General features: G+C 35.7%; 3 protein-coding genes across 5 annotated transcripts; 2 read left to right on the top strand and 1 right to left on the bottom strand.

Annotated features, from left to right (window-relative positions):
• Positions 1-28: 28 nt before the first annotated feature.
• On the bottom strand, positions 29-6,122 carry LOC149740838 (growth hormone secretagogue receptor type 1-like). The gene is made up of 9 exons (XM_089872536.1): positions 5,970-6,122; positions 5,300-5,428; positions 3,841-3,970; positions 3,313-3,441; positions 2,692-2,831; positions 2,181-2,326; positions 1,684-1,770; positions 1,000-1,138; positions 29-468 (listed from the first exon to the last, which is right to left on the bottom strand). Exons 1-9 carry the CDS (start codon positions 6,047-6,049, stop codon positions 291-293), a joined length of 1,158 nt encoding a protein of 385 aa, XP_089728662.1. The 5' UTR covers positions 6,050-6,122; the 3' UTR covers positions 29-290.
• A 1,415-nt stretch (positions 6,123-7,537) lies between these two features.
• On the top strand, positions 7,538-19,067 carry LOC149740837 (synergin gamma-like). Its single transcript, XM_089872531.1, has 13 exons — positions 7,538-7,821; positions 8,184-8,382; positions 9,058-9,170; positions 9,706-9,931; positions 10,411-10,590; positions 10,986-11,110; positions 11,621-11,806; positions 12,307-13,605; positions 14,154-14,334; positions 14,658-15,113; positions 16,582-16,785; positions 17,304-17,452; positions 17,884-19,067. Exons 1-13 carry the CDS (start codon positions 7,681-7,683, stop codon positions 18,064-18,066), a joined length of 3,642 nt encoding a protein of 1,213 aa, XP_089728657.1. The 5' UTR covers positions 7,538-7,680; the 3' UTR covers positions 18,067-19,067.
• Positions 19,068-19,196: 129 nt separating this feature from the next.
• On the top strand, positions 19,197-22,569 carry LOC149740836 (ras-related and estrogen-regulated growth inhibitor-like protein A). Of its 3 annotated transcripts, none has more exons than XM_089872541.1 (6): positions 19,197-19,772; positions 19,843-19,941; positions 20,480-20,571; positions 21,301-21,437; positions 21,809-22,030; positions 22,208-22,569. In XM_089872541.1, the coding sequence occupies exons 2-6, from the start codon at positions 19,928-19,930 to the stop codon at positions 22,403-22,405; spliced, it is 663 nt and encodes a 220-aa protein (XP_089728667.1). In that variant the 5' UTR covers positions 19,197-19,772; positions 19,843-19,927; the 3' UTR covers positions 22,406-22,569. The 3 variants fall into 3 exon arrangements, with proteins under 3 accessions (XP_089728667.1, XP_089728666.1, XP_089728665.1); XM_089872540.1 differs by having other exon boundaries at positions 19,829-19,941; XM_089872539.1 differs by lacking the exons at positions 19,197-19,772; positions 19,843-19,941 and adding an exon at positions 19,952-20,239.
• The last annotated feature ends 144 nt before the right edge of the window (positions 22,570-22,713 follow it).

Here is a 22,713-nt window from a genome sequence, read left to right as displayed (position 1 = left end):
GCAAGAATAACCAAAATTCATAGGTATTGGTAATGGTTATGAAACAGTTACTCTAGAATTTACAAAAAACGTTCCTTTTAAACAAAATTGGTGTTTATTTCGGTCACAAACGCTTGTGTTCTTCAGTTAAAACTTTCTACAACACGCGTTAAAAATTTGGCAGCAGTAAAAGTGTTTTAAAGTTAGCATTAGAGCGATATACTTGTGGTATTTCAGAAGTTAACCGTTTCATCCAATCATGAACAAAAAACAGCTATACGGTATTATATATATACATGTCTTTAACTCTTTTAAAGTGGGCGTTCGTCTATTATAACAGGATCGTCAAAATTTTCGGGCACTTTACTGTCCAAGGTTTCTAGTTTTCCGTTCGCTTCCTTTGACGACGAAACGGTGTTGTTTGTTTTCGAAACACTTCTTCCACAAAAACATTTTTCCAGAAATCGTTTTGTTTCTACTCTCATTTTTCTATAAAAAAGTTCGTTTTAAAGCAGTTCTGGGTTCAAAGTTCATCTAGTAGTGTAAGGGTGTAATATGTGTCCTTGAATGAATGAATGTAACTTACTTTATCCTCGCGTGGCCGGAAAACGACAGTCGTTATCACACGGGTTTAACACCTCGTGCCAGCTTACGAGTTACCATGTATGTTACTTTGTGGGTGATTATTTTTTTGGATTTTTTCATTTTTTTATGTATGGCTGATAATTTGGACAACCCATTAGTGACCACTGGGTTGGAGCAATTGTCTTGCCCAAGGACACACTACGCCACGGCGCCGGACATTCTGGGCACTTAACAGCAATTGATTCTTGTGGTCACTAATGGGTTGTGCAAATTGTCATCCAAGCAGAAAATACAGTCATTCGCAAAGTTCCATATACGTGGCAACTCGTACCCAAGCACAAGGTGTATAAAACAGAACACTAGTGTTTAACGACTGTCGTTTTTTTCCACATGCGAGGATAAAGCAAGGTATATTCTATACAAGTATATACTTACGACGACCCAATGTTGTAGAATATCGGGTTGAGACATTCTGACGTTCTCATGCACATGTATTGTATAATTCCAAACAACCAGTCAATGCGAAGCAAGTTATCTCCTTTCTTACCAGGGTATTGGGTGTAAAACGCGTATGCTGAAACGACAAAAACAAATTTATAGTAGGGTGGGGGAAGATGGGACACTTTTAGCACATAATATTCAAATACCCTGATTGTGTTTTAAATAATTAACAGCGGTCTATGGGAGTCGTGAGGATACGGTTTTATAATTCTTTGCATTTTCTATGTTTACTACCAAATGGGAAGAGCAAATGGGATACAAAGGTGTCCCATCTTCCCCCATCCTACTATGTATACTTGAATATGTTTTAGAGTTGTTAAAAACCACGGACAATGTTGTTAATTCTTACATAGCCTTTAACTTACATACCCTACTTATAGTAGGGTAGGGAAAAAGGGACACCTTTAGCACATATTATCCAAATGTTATGATCGTGTTTTAAACAATTTACAACGATCTATGGCAGTCGTAAGGACACATTTTTATAATTCTTTGAATTTTCCTTTGCTGCTATGATGATTTCTAAACTTAGTGTTTTAATTTCAGGCTGCTAAATAAACGGGGATCAACAAATAGATTTTGACTCAACGCTTTTTGTCGGATCCCAAAAAACCTTACCCGTAAATGGTATGTATCCAACGAGAAAAGAACCAACGATCAGGAACAACTGGATAATTGCTTGTTTTTCTTTCTTTGCCTCCACATCTACACGGAGAAGATTATTTTAATTCAAAAGTAAGTAACTGCTGCAATCTTTGAAGTTCTACCTAGGTGTTAGAAGATAATATGTTTGTTTTTATCAACGAAACTAATTCGTTTTTTTGTGTTTAGTTACCAAGGCAATTTTGTGTTTTTCGTTGTTAAAAAACATTACATTAAATGAATGTATTTAACTTCTTTATACTCCCGTGTCGGGCAACAGACAACCATCGTTATAACACAGGTGTTCTCTGTATACCTTTTACAGTCAACGGGCCGTGGCCAAGTGGCAAGCGCTCCTGTGCGCATTAGCGCCCGGCCCAATTACCTCACCACACCGGCCACGCGAGGATAAAGCAAATTGCATTCATATCATTATACATTATTACTTTTGCAATCATCGCGATACACCATACCTGTCTGCCGATTTGCTGAAAACGTATTGAACCTTCTTCTCCACAGGAAGATTGCTATGACGACCGAAGTAATAACAACCGTCACAAGAGGGAGGTAGAAGAATATGGGGTAAGCTATATGGGAGTACCACTTGCAGTGACCAACCCTATAAATGGACATGCCGGTATGAATTGGTATTTTTGAAACGCTTCAGATTTTGTTTTTTAAAAAGTTATGGCGTCGCTTTTTGTGTCTCACTAGCACTTTAGTCAAACTTCATATCAAATTTGCGGCAGAACATTTAATCGTTTTTTTAACTTAATATAACATACATAACATAATTCTTATTTACTTTTTTAAAAACGATAGCGAAGATCATGTTATTTAAAGAACGAAGAGAAAGGTATCCACAGCAAGACTGTATACAGTTGTTAAAACACGCTATAAATAAATGTGTGGTAATTTACTCGTTTAACAGTTGATTGACATTCGACCAACTTATGAAATACGTCACAATGAGATAAAGCTTACCACCGCATTGCGCATGTGCAAGACGGCCATCTCGACGACACGTGGTTACTGCTTCTGTTACGAGGTGCTGACTCCATGAAAACAGAGAAAGGAACAAACCCAACGGCGAAGGTGATTGACCATACGGCAATAATGAATATCTGTGGAATATAAAGTGTCTTAGATAATATCTACTATATAGTACTGTGGGGTAAGATGGGACACCTTTACCACATAATATCTAAATACCCTGATCGTATTTTAAACAATTAACAACGGTCTATGGGAGTCGTAAGGACGCGGTTTAATGATTCTTTGAAAGTTCTTTGTTTACTATCAAATGGCACGAGAAAATAGAATGAAAAGGTTTCCCATTTTCTCTGGACCCTACTATATTTGTCTTTAAAAATCATATAGAAAAAAAATTAAAAAAAAACAGGTTTTAGTACTCAACGAGAATTGTTAAAGAAGTAAAAGGCGATGCAATTTAGCTGCCACAAGTAAATTAACACAAATTGTATAACTACGCTTTTAAAATCCATAAATTTGCACAATAGTACAAGCCAAAGTTGTTTTACCATTAGTATTTCCGTCATAATTCCTACATTTACGTTTATGTTACAGGTTAAAAACATATTTCACCTTTATACTAAGCATCCGAACTTTTGCGAATCTATGAGGCCAACCGATTGACGCCAACCGCAAGAGGGCGAAAGAGGCAATGTGAGTAGCTGTGACAAAGGACGTCCAAAGATCCGATCCCCAGTAAAACTGGTAAAACAAACTTTCCTTTTACTTTATGTTTATTTTTTAAACTTTGGTTGATGTTTATTTTTACACAAAGGGCTATTTTTTAAAATACCGTATAGGTTGGAGAAAAAATAACTTGGTGGGACCACAATAAAATAAATGTATTGAAAAACAGAACATAGCAGTAATATTACTCTAGTAGGGTTGGGGTAAAACGGGAAACCTTTTCATTTTATTTTCTCGTCCCATTTGGTAGTAAACAAAGAACATTCGAAGAATTATAAAACGCATCCTCACGACTTCCATTGACCGTTGTTAATTGTTTAAACCACGATCAGGATATTTGGATATTAAGCGCTAAAGGTGTCCCGTTTTCCCCCACACCACTAAATGTACTTTTCAATACAAACGCATTCTCACCTTGCACAAAAAATCTGAAATGATCCATCTATCAAACCCCCAGGTCCGTCTATACAGTTGTAGTGGGCTGATCAGAGCAGAGTAGAGATCCGAAACGCATAAGCTCAGAATGAATATGTTGAAAATTGTACTGTAAAGTCGAATAAAAATATGAAGTCTTTTGTGGGGTAGAAAAGGTCATGTTTTTATTCTCTTTTATCGTCTCTTTGGGTAGTAAAAAAATATACTTACAGAAATATAAAACCGTAACCCAGCGAATCTAAAACAGCGTTGTTAAATGCAAAACGTTTAACCACTTTTTAGTATAGGGGGCTCTATATAAAATACCCTATACATATGCTACCAAAAGAAACGTAAACTGCTTCTCCCATAAAAAGAATAACAGTACTAAGTATATGATATAGTTATAGTTGATCTGTGTATGGTGGTTTATAAATTTATTTGTCCCAGCACATTCGTAGTCGAACCATATTAGTTAAGTTCTCTATATTATACCAGTGTCTTTTTCAGTGGGCTATTTAATAAACCATCAATATTGGACATGCGCATACTATGTGCCTGTTGGTACCTTTTCCTTTACCCATAGCTATTTCTCTTAAGTTAATTATCCTAATCACTGTCTGGCGTTAAAAGCCATATGTATTTAAGCTCGATAAGTCGTAATTATCGTTCCTTAGTAACACAGCACTGTAGTTGGCTTAGTGATATGGGCCGTTACACGACAATTACATAAGGATATTGTAACACATCTCTGTCGTAGACTGCTCAACGGACTGTGAGTATAATTGTGACCGAATCACACGCTTCTAACCGACCAATCTTTTAAGGAGGTTTAATAAGGGTTATGGACACCTGCCGATTGCCTGTATGACACGAACCTTTCCTTTTAATAATCTAACATAAAACTAACGATCAAAAAGTAATATAATAATATTTAATTTCCTGGGTATATTAAGAAGACCGTTCGTACTATTTTACTTTTAATAACCAAAGCTTTATTTAACGATCACAACGTAATATATAAGGTAGAACTCATAAAAAAGTGTTTAATTTACCAAGGTGTATTAAAAAATATCGTTGCACTATTTCCCTTTTATGTTTAAAATTTGATCTATAACTATCTCAAAGAAAATCTAATAATATTTAACTCATAAAAAGCGTTTAATTTGTCAATACGGAGTTAAACATATTAAGAAAATTGCTGACAGTATAACCATAGTATATATATTAAGGTGGGGGAAGATGGGACACCTTTAGCACATAATATTTAAATATCCTGATCGTGTTTTAAACAATTAACAACGGCCTATATGGGAGTCGTGAGGATACGGTTTTATAATTCTTTGAATGTTCTTTGTTTACTACCAATTGAGACGAGAAAATAGAATGAAAAGGTGTTCCATCTTCCTCACTCTACTATATATATACACTAATACACTTCCGAATATTATGATTTTACCTCAAACTTTTCCTGCTACCGATAACAGCAATGGTAATAACATTTCCACTTATTCCAACCACACATAGAGTGAATAGAATCGTAGCTGTTATTATGACTTCTGTGTTGTTGAAGGGTCGAACGTAGGGTCTGAAATCAAAAGTTAATATATAGTAGGGTGGGGGAAGATGGGACATGGTTTCATTCTATTTTTGTGTCCCATTTGGTAGTAAACAAAGAACATATTTAAAGAATTATAAAACCGTATTCTCAAGACTTCCATAGACCGTTGTTAACTGTTAAAACGCGATCGGGATATTATGTGCTAAAGGTGCCCCATCTTCCCCTATAGTTTTATATGGTGATAAAACTGTAACATGATTTTATGGAACTTAACAACGCGCTGCTTTCTTAGTTCGTTGTTATTTTATAGGCGACCTAGTTAGTACAAATATTTGCGCTGGACATCAGGCGAGCCTAAATAATGGTTTAATACATCGTATAGATACCAGTAAGATGGATACCGTTAGAACTTAAACCATATTTCCCGGTGGTGTTTTGAACATTTAAGAACGTTTTTAGAGTCGCGAGGATGCGGTTATACAATTCTGTAATTAATATTTGTTTACTTTCAAATAGGACAAGAAGATGTCCCATCTTACCCCACCCTGCTATATATGTTATAACTCACCGACGTGCTAAAGCTGCGGCCACTGTCGTTTCTTCACTGACGTATGCAGTTGAAAATACTTCGGTATACGAGGTGTTCATGGTCACTACATTAATATATTATATACTTGGTCTATAATATAAAGTTAAATTCTACTTAACGTTAAGGGTAGGCCGCTGCTATAAAAATATTAAATTAGGTTAAAACTATACATGGTATAACTATATATTCAAATCATAGGAATATCCTACGTAAACAAGTTATTTTCTTTTATATAAAGCCGAATTAACATCTAAACTTCTACCTTGAAAAGGCAACTTTTTGCCAAGACTGATTCGGTTAGGCAGTTTAAAGCGATAACTACTTTGCTTTCTGTCGGGACGCTCTTTACGAAAGTTAAATTAGGCATTTCATCCTTCTGTCTCGGCGGAAACGTAAGTTGCTAATTATTGCTTTATAATAATTAGCGCTTGTAAGTCTAGTTATATTGATAGATCATCCATGGTAAATTCGGTTCTGATATAGTTAGCTTAATTATTATACCAATTCATACAGTGCTCCAGGCAGCAAGCCTGTACAGCAGGTTACCATTTTAAATGGTCATTTTTATTTTATTTTGAAAGCAGTAAAAAAGCTAAAAAAGCTTGATTTTGTGTTTCATTTTGTATGTTTATGGACCTACTACCCTACAGCTACGCGCCCCATGAAATTTAGGTCAGAGTTGGCTCGCTTCCCATTATAATTAGACCATGGAAAACAACAGCGCTTAGAGTGCTCGCTACTTTAATAGAGGTTCTGGGTTCGATACCCGGCGCCGCCTCATTGTAGACGTGCGTGTTCTACAAAACACTTAACGGTAACTTTTCAGTCTAATAGTCCGTAATAGGGGTTCCATTTTGTAAGCATTCCTAAAAGAAATATCCTAAACAAACATTACCTAACAAAGTCAAGTGCGTGAAATCATACAGGCCAATATACGGACTCTGACCTCGCTTCTAGTTGTCGACTTAAGTTTTCCCACAAGTAATATCTTTTTGGAAAATGATTTTTCGCTATTTAGATATAATTAATTGTGATTTTATTAAATAAAATGGCGATTACGTTTTTAGTCCCCATAAGATTAAAAGATTCATACAATTCAGTGAACAGAGATTAGAGATGAGGATTTAGATTTAGGTCATGCTTGATTGAGTAGTGACGTAAAATTAAAAATTTGTTTTCTGTTTGTTTGTTTCTGCGTAGAAATGGTCGTCACTGTATTAGTGTCAGTATTTAACATTGTTTTATAGAGCTTGTAAAAAAGTTTGTCAACAATAGTGAAGATTCTCCCGGTACGTTAGTAACGTTACAGATTGGGCTGGTGGAAAGTGTTAGAGGTAGGTAGTTATAGGGCCATAGGGGTAGAAACGTTAACAGAAGCCAGCAGATAACGTAGGGGAAGGATTCTTTACTGACACCATTTTGCCATTTTGGGTGCTAGTGAAGGATCATCCCCCTTGCCTATAGAAAAAACGAGTGAATTCTTCACTAGCTCCACATTTTGTTGTATTACTGTCTAAAGGTAGACTAGATAGACTGTTTTATTTTACATTTCAGGGTACTTATTATTATAAACCTATTTTTACAGAAATAGTTTTCCTAAATGGGCAGTATTAGTTGTGTTTCTACTTCATATAAAACTTGTATATAGTATTTAGTGTTCTGTCCGATGTCTTAATGATTGACAAGCATAATGGATCCATACAACAGCAACCAGCAACATATGAGTGATAACACGCCATACATGATGCACAACACTCAGTACATGAATGCAAATAATCCTATGATGCAAATGCAAGGATTCCAACAAATGAACCCCGCTGCTCAGTTTCAGGTAAGGACAATGCTTCTTTTTTTTAAAAGTTAATAACTTGGAATGAATGAAATTTAATTTGTTTCATTTTTCTGTCACGATAAAGAAGATCAGGATAATTTTTAAAAACATAAAAAGGCTTGACTGTTACTTGTTAATTTATATTTGTCTCCTCAATTACCGTAGCGAAACTTAGCAATTAAGTAGAAATAATAATGGAAAGACAGTACAAACATAAAAAAAGACATCATAAAAGTATGACTCCTACAGATGGAAATTTAATGCCAACTAGAAAAATATACCAAAACGAAAAGATTTTTTAATTTTATATGCATAACATTTGAATATTACCCACCTACTCAAGCAACTGTTTTGCGTTATAGAATGTTGGGTTTAACCAAGCCGGCATGGGTTACGTTAACCCCCAACAAATACCACCCCACCCACATCAACCTGTCAATCATTTTCAACCGCGACATAATTTTCGACCTCCAGTTGCCACGGCAACCAACCAAGTGAGTTCGGAAGAAGAGAAAAAGCAGAGATACAAACTTGAGCAGCAAAGAAAGTTTCGAAGCTTTGGTAATTTCTGATAAAAATGACAAAAGTTATGGTTATTTGGTTGTTGTTGCCACCAGGAGCGGACATAATGTAATACGTGTAAATAAATAGCTCTTCTAGTAAAACCTAAATTTTGTTATACGATCGTTTCGTTGTAACTTGTCCGCCGTTGTGGCAAAGTGGTCACTGTCTCTAACACTCGCTTACTGCTCTCATTGTGGGGGCATGAGTCCTCGGGCAAGACACTTAACGACACTTCCTCTAACCCAGTGACAGGTCACTAAGAAGACACGAGGTGTATGAAACAGGAAACCCGTGTTATAGTGACTGTCGTTTTCCGGCATCATGTGGATAAAATAAGTTAAATTCATGCATTCACAACTTGTAAGCAACCACAAGCTGCATGAAACAGATCACTCATTTTATCTTATAGGCCAAATAATACATAATATCTAATTTGTAAATTGTTCTTCTGGTAAAATCTAGATTCATGTTAATGCCAGGCTATTTATTACACACAAAGTAAAAAACACGGTAGCTTGTAAGCTGGCATGAGGTGCAGATATAACTTCTGTCGTTGGCTCGTTGCCCAGCCACACAAAAAATTACCCTTTTTGTAAAATTTACATTCAGTCATGTAATCTTTACCACCAGTACTATTTATGCTTTTTATTATTTTAACAATATTTGTCACAGGCAGCAACTTTGGCCGTACAACGATAGACTCGATGATGAACAACATTGTGAGCTCAACAACAAAACAACAGACACCATCTAAAAAACCACAGCAGTCAAACAACCATAGCGAGGTATGCTGAATTATTACCATAGTGATTACGCAGTGAGTAACATGTTCTTATCATAGTATATTTGTTAGTTTGAGAGTCAGATTTAGTTTAAAGAATTTTTTCACTGTACACTTCTGTTTGAATTTGTTTTAACATTTCATTGGTTTTTGGTGAATTATCACTTATTTATGGTCGGCCACACTAGCCCACAATTAGATATAATAAATTCATAATGTTATATATTATGTAGTATATATTCTAATAAACCAATCTGGGCCTTAAGCATGATAAGATACACCAGTACTGTATCCTGGTTCATAACCATACCTTGTACATAAACATCAAGTAGAGTACATTGATTAAATTATTACCGCTTCACTTATTGGTTAAGGCCAAAGTCTATTTTTACCCTCGTTTATACCCGCAGTTTTAAACGCGTTCTTACTTTTGTTTGCCTTGTTTTTTACTTTTCAAGCAACCCAATTTATTTACCAAGTGACCACCATTGATAGTGAAATACCACAAATCCACATTTTTCTTAAAACTTAAAAATTAGGATGACTTTGGTGACTTCTTGCAAGCAAACCAACAACAGCCAATTATACAACATCAAACACCAAGCCATTCAACTCAACAAACAACCAGCCAGCCTGTTATAAACCAAGTCGCACCAATACCTAGTGCTTCAGTTGTTGATGATTTTGCTGACTTTGCACCAGCTGTTGCCCCTACACCCAAACATGCTAGTACAACAACTAATGTTGCTTCAACGCAACCTCACGGTTGGTGTTGTATTGTAGCGTTTATTTGATCAAGAGACTGACGATGCCATTTAAGCGAAATAATATCTCCTATGTCATATGATTTGCTGGACTTGGTATTTGGTAGCATCAGATCGTGACTGTGTTTCTTTAAACAAAAAAATTGAGGAAATAAATCAATATATAATATAGTCTAACCAGTATAATTTATTTTTAGAGTTTTTTAAAGTAACTGAAAGATTTTTAAGCTAAAATATGGCAATTCTCCTTACAGCTTGTCATTTCAATTCAAACTTTAAATATAGCTATATATATAATATCTTTCATTCTTTCCCCTCTTAAGTTTAGCAAACCACTTACAAAGCAAACTTCAGTTGCTGCAATATAATTTAATATAATTTAATACATGATAAAAAATAAAATAATATTTGAGATTTTCCAAACACATCAATTCGAACTTTAAACATCTGTATATAATATCTCTTTCCTCTTAATTTTAGCAAACCACTTACAAAGCAAAATGCTTGCGTCCCTTGATCTGAACCAACCAAAGCAAGCTTCACAGCACTTTAGATCAGTGAAGCCACCTCCTTCAAAAAGACCTGAAAGCAAAATCCTTCATGTTAGCTCGAAAGCTGCAAACTGGTCGGCATTAGAAGTAAACGAGGAGGAATTTCAAGGTAAATGTTGTTTATTTATATAAAAGTAGAGCACCTTTTCATTCTATTCGCCCCATTTGGTAGTAAACAAAGAACATTCAAGGAATTATAAAACCGTATTCTCACGACGCCCATAGACTGCTGTTAATTGTTTAAAACATGATCAGGTTGTTTGGATATTTTGTTATAATGGTGTCCCTCCTTTTCCCGTCCTACTATATAATATATATACAATTGCCTCAACCAAGTCATAAGACAGACTTGTTACTCGCCATGCGAGGATAAATACGTTAGATACGTGGTAACTCGTAAGCTGACACAATATGTATAATATAGAACATCAGTGTTATAACAACAGTTGTTTATGGTCCCATGAGAATAAAGCAAGTTACATTCATCATTTTTATATCCACCAGTTGTTGTTGAACAGCCAGTGGTCGCCCCGTTTGTTGAACCACCACATCAAGTAGAGGTTCCACCAACAGTTCAACCTTCAACATGGATAAGCAACATCGCACTCGCACCACTGCTGTATAACCAGGTGAAAGTAAAATAGAAACAACTTTTGTTGAAAAGCAAAATGAAACATTTTTGTTAAAATGCAAAATCCAAACATTTTTGTCAAAATGCAAAATCAAAATAATTTTTTCAAAATGCAAAATAAAACATTTTTTGTAAAAATCAAAACATCTTGGTCAAAATGCAAAATCAAATAATTTTAAGCAGGGGGCTACTAGATTATTATCAAATTAGATCTTTTAGCTGCTAATCTGGTATTGAAAACACATTAAAACTTAGTGTATTTCTGACGTTTCGTTTGCCATCCAACGACACTTAATCAAGAAATGATGGAAGTAGAATACACTACGTATTTTATACTAGAAGAGCTGCTAAAAGATTTTTACATTGTACCTGGTAGCAGAAGTAAAAAATATATTAAATCAGCCGTATAAATGTATGATAACACATATTGTTTTATGTTTGCCACACAAATATGAATCATATATGTGGTATACATAGTTTCATAGAGTCATAGAGATATACTATGTAGGTGTTAGAAGCATCACTTGGTAGCGACGGTTTGATCGACACAAACAAAGTTCATCCTATTCTACTGCGTTCGCAACTAAGTAATGAAACTCTGGGACATTTATGGTCCCAAGCCAACAAAATGGTCCCAGGCCGACTAAACCAGGAAGAACTTTTCATTCTTCTCGCTTTAATAGCACTTACACAGGTAGGCTACTGTTTAATCTTCTTTCTTTTTTCAAAAAGTTTCTTTCATGAAAAAGTCATTGCCTGACAGGGCCCTTGTTTTAGATGTGCCAATTTAAAAAATATAAAATGTCTAAAATTACTTTTTAATATTCTTTTTTAAAGAAACACAGTATATGTTTGTTGTTGTACTTAAAGTACAAACTAAAAATTGTCCCCTATATTTGGGGTTCTATTATTAAAAGTGCTGATTTAAAATATAAAATTAAAAAAAAAATTGCTAATAATAATAGTAGTTATACACAGTATATATACCTCCTTTTTGCTGTTGTGCTTAAATGTCAAATTACAACACACTTTTAAATAAGGCCTAATATATATAGATACTTTGTACTGTAATAGATAGTTTAAGTACTACAACTTGAATGACAAATGACAACTATCTATGTTTGCCTTATAATAAAAGTACATATATAGCTAATTGTTGTTGTATTTAAATAACAAACCCCAACTCAACTACAGGGTGGAGAAACTAACCCAACAGTTGACATGGTAAGGTATCTTCCATCACCCCCCCTCCCAACACTCAACGTACCCCCAGCTCAACAATATCCATCTACAAGTATGAACAATGAACAAACTACAAATTTTGGTCAATTTAACCCCCATGGAAGTAATACCCCTTCAAAACCAATCACAGAAGGTCAAACCATGGTGGATACAAATCCCTCACCAGCAGATACTGTCCATTCAAAACCCCTTGAAGACGACTTTGACGATTTTCAAGACTTCCAGTCCGTAACAGCATCAGTGTTGCCAGGTTTTAACACCCCTGTTGAAAATACTCACACCAACTTTGCGACTGGCAACACTGTCCAACCTACTATCCCACAATCCCTACCTCAAATAAAACTTGAAACAAAAGCTCAAAATGTGAACACAACACCAGCACACAACTTAAACCACCCAGCAAGCATATTATCCCTTACCCACCAACCAATAACTGCAAACGAAACCCCGAACAAATACTCAGCCTTCAATGAAGCACCAACCTCATTCTTCTTCAATCTTCCAACCAGCAACGAAATGGTTAGCCCTCCAACCACCACTGGAACTTCAAACCTCCCCGATTTTGAGCCCCCCACATACTCGTCCTTGTTTACCAGTGATCCGGATATTTTTTTCGACACAAGCGGGTCTTTAGCTCCACCAAGTACATTTCCTGCCACAAACAGCTCTCTGGCTCCACCTACTGTTGAAAGCGACACTAACGATGACTTTGGAGACTTCTCTTCCGCAAAGGTTGAATGGAAGTCACTGTTTACAGATAATTTAGCAGCGCAGAAAAACAAATCTTCCTCTTTTTCTGCGCTGCCACAGTCTCTTAAACAAAGCAGTGTTGCCGCAATAAAAAGTGAGAATAATTTACTTGAAAGCATAGAAATAGCGAAAGCTGAGGACAAGTACGCAGCTTTTTCGGACTCTAGCTTTTCCACCAAGTTCGACAATGTATCAACAAAATCTGACCAGAATTCGGTCAAAAGTCTCGACATGAACAACGCTCTCTCGAAGCTAAAGTCTGACTCGAATTCAGTCTTAAGCCTCGATTTAAAAAACAGCACAAAGTTCGGCATCCACACTGTAGATTCCGAAGCAAACTCAGTTAAAAGTTTGGAGTTCACAAATATTTCGGACACAATTATGCAGCAGTCTATAGGAAGAGTCTCACCCAAGCCACTGGCTACAAACACTGCTGTTAAACTTGACTTATACGATGATGACGATGACTTTGGCGACTTCTGTGAGCCTCCCCCTGACGTGGTAGGCTTTAATTAAATAAATATTGTAAATAACCACTTTGGTTACGCTTTTATTCTGTATGGGCTTATTTCTGTAAGGACCTGGGACTTAGTTTTTTAGAAAAGTCTCTAAAGTTGCCATTTTGGAAGAATAATTTTAAATGAAGCCTTTATGATAATAAGTCATTTTTTGATAATCTTCCAAGGTGGATTACCCCCGGGAAAATTTCAATATTATAAGTATGAGTTGTGTGTTATATGTTTGTCTGTCTGCGCTGCCGTGCTTGATATCATGTTGTCAGCCATTTTTGGTCTGTCACTACCATAGTGCATTTTGTATTTCTTAAGTTAGTTAACACCTGCTTACAGTTAAGTAGCACCTTCACATTGATCCACCTGTCAAAGTGACATAGTGCCGATATAATGGGTCAAATCTGGTCTAAACTACAGGTCCACAAAAAGTACCCACCCTGCTAAGTAATATAACCCCTATACACTCAGCCCCTTGCCATTGGTTACCCAAGGTCCACAAAAAGTACCCACTCTGTTAAGTAACAACTTTACATTCAGCCTCCTGACACAAATGATGAGTTCGACGAATACAACGGTGGGAACTCGGCTCTGGTCGATTTTGATCCATTTGAAACTTTTCCATCTTCTTCAAAGAAGAAAAAAGATGAGAAATCGAATGAGCAAGTGTTTCCTCTAAGTCCGTCGTTTCAGAAGAAAGTGGAAGGCATTCAATCACCTTGTGAGTTTTTAGGAGTTCTTACCCGTGCCGTGGCACACTGCCTGGTGCTGGGCATCTTCACTGGTGCCGTGGCATGTCACTGGTGCCATGCCACATTCAACTTGACGGTAATCGCTTTAACCCAGTGGTTACTAATAATAGATTGCCCAAATTGTCAGCCATACAGTAATAAAACATCATCCACAATCTTACATACTTGGTAATTATCAAATGGGCATAAAATCCACGAAATAGGACACCTGTATTTTATAAATGATATTCATTTACTCACATGTGGAAATTTTAAAATGTTACTTTTGTAAACCTACATTTTTTATTTTCAGTATCCCCACCACGTGAAACATTTGGAAAACCTGTTTCAAGTTTTACTGAATCTGGAAACACTGCTGCTGTTACAGTTGAAGCACCTACCCATCAAAATGAAACATTGAATGGCGCAAACAATGAGAAGAAAAATGAGGAAAACGAAGTTTCAGATCAACCTATTGAAACAGTCCAGTCAATTCCTGCTACCAAACCAGACTTTACACCTAAAAATATCAATTTAAAGGACCCGGACTACTTTCTTAAAAACTCACTTTTCACTCCGGAAATTGTTAAAAAAGAGTCCACAGAAGATAAAGATGATGATCAAGATTCTTCCCAACCGCATCCAGAAGATGTTCAAGATGAGGAAGTCCCAACTGCGGATCTTAAACCAAAATTTGATGCCAGTGTTTGGAGCAACGGGCATGTGGTACAGGAACAAGTGGTTCACGCTGTGTTTGAAGATAATTCAGGTGAGAACATCTTAATTTTAATGTAATATATTCTTTCTATGTGGGTGAGGTCTTTGTCAGGGACTTGGGGTTTAGGTCAGATTTGACTATCAGATATAATATAACTGCTTTAGGATAAAGTTAAAGATATTTTTCGTTTTTTGAAGCTTGTTTAAAACCAATACATATTAAAAAATACACAAATCAATACTATTGTAAAAGCAGATTAAATTCTAAAATTATTTAGTTCAGGCAATGTACTTGGAATAAAGTTTAAATACGCTCTAAAATAGTTGTGTTTGTCTGCATTAAAAAATTAAAGCTTATTGAACTTGAATTTAGCTTTACCAAATTTTCAAATCTGTACAAATACGATAGACGTGTGTACTTGTATTTGGGAAAGTCTTAATTAGGGTAAAGTGACGCTCAATGAATGGCTGGCATCAACAGTATATACAATGTGTGTAATTGTGTGTATGTATGGCCAATTCTATTCACAAGCCCCATATTTCACAAGTGTTGGGAAGTCTTAATCAGGAAAAAATAACACTTCATGTGTGCCTTGCATCAATACTATATACAATGTATGTAATTGTGTATTGCCAATTCTATTCAAAAGCCCCATGTTTCCCAAGTGTTAACATTTGAAGTGGTAGCCATATGCCATCTACCTCCACTCATGAAAAACCACTTGATAATTCAACCGTGAAAAAGTTCTATTCATTCCCCACACTAGCGTTTTGTTTGCCAAGTAAACTTAACATTTAACATTTGTTTGTGCGCTTATAAGTCTTACCAGTGGCTCGCATGTATGGACAGAAAGTATTATTTTGAGGGTTGGTATCTTATGTTCTAGTACTGTACTGTTAAATATTTTGTTTTGTATTTTATAAATTTGTTACAGTATTTTATTAATAGTTTATGCAATATTTGTTAAATTTGTTGTTAATTTAGTATTTGAAATGCACTTTTAAATTTTATTTTTTAAAGACATTTAATATTTTGCAACAAATTTAAGTTTAACTTTTACCACCCAACAAATAGTTTACACTTGGATATGAAAATAGACTTACTTATTAATATATATTGATATTATACTCACTATACAGAGCCACTAAGGTAGCAAGTGAGTGTTGAATTTGTTGTTATCAATGTATAAACATAGATTGTGTGCTGTGTCCACAGTCCAGCGAAAATAAGATATTTGTGTAATTGGACCAAGTCAAATTAGGCTTTAGCTTAAAATGCATTAACCAGAGAAATATAATAGGCCAATCCTGGCCTAAATCCCAGGTCCATGGTCTGCCGTGCAGTAGGGCCTCACCTATATTAAATAGAAAGCGCATGTACATACAATGTTGGGGCAATGAGCCAATCCTAGCCTAAATCGTAGGACCCACGGCGTGGCATGCTGCGCAACCTCACGCACAAAGAATGGAATAGTTTATAATGTATAAAAAATACCTTAAAATATCTGTTTCTCGCACAGAAACTCTCACAGTTGAGCAAAGTGAGTGGCAACTTCAAACACGACAGGTTGATCATGTGAGGGAATACACAGAGAAGTGGGAGCTGTGTCTCAGTGCTTGTTTAGAAGTTATTCTACAAACCAATGAAACTTTGAGCTCAATTAAATCACCCGCTGTCTGTAACGAAGTGTTGTATTCATGCAAAGGGCAAAGGTTTATTTCAGGTAAATCATTTAAGATTCTGCATTCTAGATGTTGAGGCAATGGGCCAAAAATCTGGCCCAATCCCAGTTTTTCGACAAGGACCTCACACATAAATAAAACCTTCTACCTTCTCTATTGCAGCTTAAAAGCAAAGTAGTAGCTAATATATCTTTTTAAGTATATGTACTATTTAATGACAAGTACCCGCAGTGGCGCAGCCAGGGGCGGGTTTAGGGGTTCACGAACCCCCCTTTTAAACCTAATAAAAATTAAAACAAAACTTATTTTGATTAAAATCCCCCCTTACTTTTTTTCTGGCTGCGCCACTGAATACCCATATACATCACTAAACACTAATATTTGGGGTGTTAAAAACTTGAGACGTTAAAATAGGCGGCCCTCTTTCAAAAGTTGGAGTCACATATTACCTAAAGCACCTTAACATTATAAGCTATGACCATTGTTATGCCCAGTTAATCTATCGTTATGCTTATATCATGTCTATGGCCACCCACTACTAAACTGATTTATTCCCCAGATTTATCTGCTGTTTACCAAGTTGCGCGCAGAATCTGCAGCAGCGCACGCAAAATTAAATTGGAAATCTCTCAGCTGAAACAACTTCATAAACAAATCGAATTATCATGGAACAATCTGCTGTCTTTCTGTCCCAACGCAAGTGTAAATGTAAGTAACTTTTGTATAATTCTATTTGAATAAAAGACTGACGATGCCATTTAGATTTAGCCAAATATACATCTTATATTATGCAATTGATTGGACTTGATTTTTGTTTGGTATGTTTTCATAGCACCAGATCCTTATCTATGTTTGTGTATATACACTGGGGCTCTGGTGAGGTTTTTGCCTAAAAAAATCGTTTTGTGTTTAAACTTGTTTAAAAATAAATTTAATTTTGATGCATTTTTTAGTTTCTTTTTTTATATAAAATATGATTTTTAAAGTTTTTTGGGGTTTCTATGATATTTAAAAGTATGATATTTAAAGCTTTTTTTAAATAAAGCAAGTTTTAAACCATTTTATAATATTTGTATAAAAAGTCACATTCAAAAATTAGGGTTCGCTGGTGTAAATCTGTTGTTCTAAATATCTTGCAGGAATTGGAGGTTGTAGCTAAAAATGAAAGCACCTGCGTTTGTGGCGTCTGCTTACTTGCCATGAAAGGTAGTCAGATAAATTACGGTGGGTCGAACTACCACGCAACTTGCGCTAACTTATGGTTGAACCGCGTTGCCTCAGTTCTCCCCGCATTACAATTGCCACAGCCTGCTCAAGCATAACATATCGACATAGGACCCATGGCATGTCACCCTGCAGGTTGTAATATATTAACAATATAGTGATGTAGTATCTTCACTTGGAGGAATAAGCCAATCCTTGCTAAAATCCTAGGACCAATTGCATGCCACGCAGAGGGACCTAACCCACATGGGATGCTATACTAAGTGAACAAATCCAATTCGTTTTTTTTAGATTTTTTCTTCTACCAAAAAAAAAATTGAAACTTTTGAGCATTGGTCACAGCAAAGTATTCAAAAATAAGGAGTTATATTAAGAAAAATCTGCAATAAACATTTCTAATTTTGTTCTATACAAACCTGTTAAAAAAAACAGTAAATTTACATAAAATAGTATACAGTGGGGTTCATTTTATACCATCTGGTAAAATTCTTAACATTTGTAATGTTGATAATTTTATTTACAAATAAAAATAATTCAAGTTGAACTATCAGCTCCCTGAAGACATTTCTGTATTTTATGGAATTTTTACTTGATTTTTGCGATATATTTTTTTCTTGATTTAATATAAGTATATGCTGGTGAAAATCTAATGTTCTATTGAATAGAATGTGTGGTTTTTTAGCTCTTGTGGTACAAAAAGCATTTCCGCTCAGTTCTAGTTTTAACTTTTTTTTTCGTTTTTCGTGGTCATTTTACCCCATATATAGTAGGATGGGAAAGACGGGACACCTTTAGCACATAATATCCAATTAACAATAAACTACCGTCTGTGGGAGTCGTGATGATACGGTTTTATAATTCTATATTTTGTTCACTACCCAATGGAACGAAAAAAACAGAATGAAAAGGTGTCCCATTTTCCCCCACCCTACTATATACAAAGTCTTTATGGCTAGATGTCATCTGGTTTATCGGAAGTTTTGTCTTCCTTATTCCCGTCACCTGACAGCTAATTGTATTGTTTCTATGCCGATTCATTGCGCAATGTACTTTGTATATAGTTGACGGCTTTGTGCAATAAATTCCTAACTTATTTCAACCAATTTGTTTTTACTGGTATATATATAGTGGACGGGGAAGATGGGACACCTTTTCATTTAATTTTCTCGTCTCATTTGGTAGTAAACAAAGAACATTTAAAGAAATATAAAACCGTATTCTTATGACTTTAATACATCGTTTTTAATTGTTTAAAACACGATCAGGTATTTGGATATTATGTGCTAAAGCTGTCCCATCTTTTCCCACCCTACTATATAGTAGGTTGTGGTAAAATGGTCCATGTTTTCATTCTTTTTATGTCCCATATAGGGTAATGAAGAAGGAATATTTACAGGAATATAATATCGTATCCTGTTAAAACACGATTAGGAAGTATGAGATAATATGTTACCGATAGTATAACAACTCGGTATCCACCGAGAGTTATAAAATGGACGTCTCTTACCTACCAAATACCTCGCTATTCTGCACCGCATACGTTTAAATGCATAAAGGTAGTTTGTTTATCCTCGTATGGTGGGGAAACAGCAGTCATTACAACATAGGTGTTCTGTTTTATACACCTCGTGCCCGCTTACGAGTTACCACGTATGTAACTCTAAGAGTGATTGTTTTGTATGGCTGACAATTTAGACAACTCATTAGTGACGACTGGATTGAAGCAATTGTCGTGATTGTCTTTCCCAACGACACACACGCCCACATCAATACACGATGGCAGGTCAAGCCTTTGCTCCTAGGGGTGAGTTGATAATGCACCTGCCTTAGCTTGTTATCTATCGACTTATAATTGTACAGTAATCTTGTCACAGCCTTCTAGTTGGTCCTCGTGGCGATTCTGCCTTCCAATTTTGACTCCCGGTGAATCTTATTCTGAATCTAATTGACAATACACAGATGCCCGACTTGAAGTAAGATCAAAATTTCTTTATTTAAATATCGACTTTACAGAGCTAAGACAGTTGCACAGCACTGCACGCATGCTTATTTAAAACGCAAACATCCAATTATGCTGCCCTTTATAAAAAAACAACGGCCTTCGACTATATAATTCCCTGCACTTCGTCTTGCTATTTATTTTGAACAAAAAAACATGTTTTCGCTGAATCTTCTGCGACATGGCTCATCTGCTGAAATAAATCAGAAAAATGAAAAGGGCGAAAGAACGGTGACCAATTTAAGACGTTCCGAACCTATTAGGAAAAATTTGTAAGTTTGTTTCACTTGAATAAGCTGAGTAGGTTTTAAGGTTGCAGACATTAAGAGTGCAGTGACCATGTTAAAAATGGGAACGAATCTGTGTAACTTACTTTTATCCTCGCGCTGCTGGAAAACGACAGTCGTTATAACACGGGTGTTGATACACCTCTCGTCAGCACCTTATACGAGTTACCACGTATGTTGCTTTGTGGGTGATTCTGTATAATGACTTGACTTTATTTAATTTAGTTTAACGCACGCCAGAGAACTGCTGAGTAATTCGAGTAAACCAAAGCCAATCAACATATTATTTGCTGGAGCGCACAATGTTGGTAAGACAGGTAAGAACTTTTAATATTTAATTCGTATGTAAAGGGTAGGGAAGATGGAACATCTTCAGACGGGAAACAATTTGAAATGCTAACGGTATTTATCTTACCCCACACTAAGGGTGGGGGAAGATTGGATACCTTTTACCTCTATTTTCTCGCCCCGTTTAGTAGTAAACAAAGAACATTTAAGAAATTATGAAACTATATGTCCACGACTCCCATAGCCCGTTAGTAATTGTTTAAAACACGATCAGGATATTTAGATATTATGTGCTAAAGGTGTCCCATCTTCCCCCACTCTACTATATAAATTTTATAAAAGACAACTTTAGCACATATAATACTTGAATATCCTGAATCCTGATCTTGTTTTAAACAATTAACAACGGTCTACATATATGGGAGTCGTGAGGATACGGTGTTATAATTCTTTGAATGTTCTTTGTTTACTACCAATTGGGTCGAGAATGTGCTAAAGCAGCCCATCTTCTCCCACCTTACTATAGTAGGGTGGGGGAAGATGGGACACCTTTAGCACATAATATCTAAATATCCTGATCGTGTTTTTAATATTTAACAACGGTCTATGGGAGTCGTGAGTATATAGTTTTATGATATCTTGAATGTTCTTTGTTTACTACTAAACGGGACGAGACAATGGAGTTAAAAGGTGTCCCATCTTCCTTCACCCTACTGTATATATGAACTATATTAATGAATTGCAAGGGATCTTTTCAGCTATTCTTGTGCGATTTCTTACAAAGCGATATATTGGTGAATACATTTCTGGCAAGGACATGACATACGATTACAACTTCGCGATTTCGAACAAAAACTTCCTCCCGGTTGTGTTTCGTGACACCAGTTGTCCACTAGTAATTTGCTGTTGTTATATAGTAGGATAGGGAAAGATGTGGCACCTTGAGCACATAAAATCCAAATATCCTGATCCTGTTTAGGATAGCATTTTATAATTCTTTAAATGTTCTTTGTTTCCTACGGTCTATGGGAGTCGTGAGGATACAGTTTTATAACAAAAATCGTTGAATGTTTGGTAACTACTAAATTGAAATAGAAAATGGATTGAAAAGGTGTCCCATTTTCTCCACCCTACTATATAGGTCAAATTTGTATGTATCTGCGATTGTGTATGTTCTCTATATGTTCTTAAATTCACGCAAAGTGTTTTATGCTGCCTTGAAACTCAAGAAATGGCAGAACATCACGTCAGTTTTTTTTTACTCAGGTTACCGGCAGTGCACAAGTAACTTTTGATAAAGATAATTTGGATAGCGCGAACGGAATAGTAGTTGTTTATGACGTGGGCGATGCGACATCCTTTGAATTCGCAAATGACTTTATCAGTTCTGTAAAGAACTTGAAACTAGATGTAAGCGCAGAATCCGCAGCGTCCAGCAACGGGCACAAAAAATCCATTCTTTTGCTCGGGAACAAAATTGATTTAGAGGTATATGTTTGTATATAATTGGAAAAAACTGAAACTACAAAACTTTTTTTACCAGGCCACAACGTAAATATCATTTTAGAAGTTTGTTTGGTATAAAAAGCGTATTTTATACTTCCGACGTTTCGTCTGCCATCTAAGCCGCTAAAAGATTATTTACAAATCGTTATTTTTTTGCAGTGTCGAAGGTGTATCCATACATCTACGGGCAGAGATTCCGCGGGACTACACTCCGTTTTGTTCGACGAGGTTTCAGCTGCAGAGGGCACAGATGAAATATTCGATTGTATGAACGACTATATTAGGGTCGTGTCAAACCAACGACCACCCGCACCAAAGAAAAGCATTTTTAGATCATTTTCGCAACCTATATTATAATATAAAGTGATTTATATAGTATCAAAAAATCATATTATATTTAAAGTTACATGACCGTTGTTTTACTGTTGTTTTAACGTTGTTACTGTGAAATCTTTTAAAATTGTATTTTAATCGGATCTTATAGCAGTTGCTTTCGTTCGAAAATTAATGACATATACATTTGTTTTCAAGCAACGAGTTTTATAAGCAGTTAAGTAGCTCTATCTATATTTTCGTATATTCTGTTTGTTAAAAATAAACATCTGCGTTTTTAGTGTCTTTTAAGTTGTCATCACCAAAAGAATACCAAGTAAAAATCGTATGGA

Source organism: Ciona robusta, chromosome 2 (assembly GCF_009617815.1).
Source record: "Ciona robusta chromosome 2, ASM961781v2".
Classification (NCBI taxonomy): Eukaryota; Metazoa; Chordata; class Ascidiacea; order Phlebobranchia; family Cionidae; genus Ciona; species Ciona robusta.
This window is presented reverse-complemented; position numbering and strand designations above follow the sequence as displayed.

Bases quoted from the DNA above. Each gene is read 5' to 3' on its own strand.
- LOC149740838 (XM_089872536.1), bottom strand. From the start codon at position 6,049: ATGAACACCTCGTATACCGAAGTATTTTCAACTGCATACGTCAGTGAA. The intron at 2,832-3,312 runs GTGAAATATGTT...TATATTCCACAG, and splicing joins TTCGGATGCTTAGTATAAAG to ATATTCATTATTGCCGTATG. The intron at 1,771-2,180 runs GTATGGTGTATC...TTCTCCGTGTAG, and splicing joins TTCAGCAAATCGGCAGACAG to ATGTGGAGGCAAAGAAAGAA.
- LOC149740837 (XM_089872531.1), top strand. From the start codon at position 7,681: ATGGATCCATACAACAGCAACCAGCAACATATGAGTGATAACACGCCA. The intron at 9,932-10,410 runs GTTGGTGTTGTA...TCTTAATTTTAG, and splicing joins TGCTTCAACGCAACCTCACG to CAAACCACTTACAAAGCAAA. The intron at 11,807-12,306 runs GTAGGCTACTGT...ACTCAACTACAG, and splicing joins CTTTAATAGCACTTACACAG to GGTGGAGAAACTAACCCAAC.
- LOC149740836 (XM_089872539.1), top strand. From the start codon at position 20,124: ATGTTTTCGCTGAATCTTCTGCGACATGGCTCATCTGCTGAAATAAAT. The intron at 20,572-21,300 runs GTAAGAACTTTT...GGATCTTTTCAG, and splicing joins GCACAATGTTGGTAAGACAG to CTATTCTTGTGCGATTTCTT. The intron at 21,438-21,808 runs GTAATTTGCTGT...TTTTTTACTCAG, and splicing joins GTGACACCAGTTGTCCACTA to GTTACCGGCAGTGCACAAGT.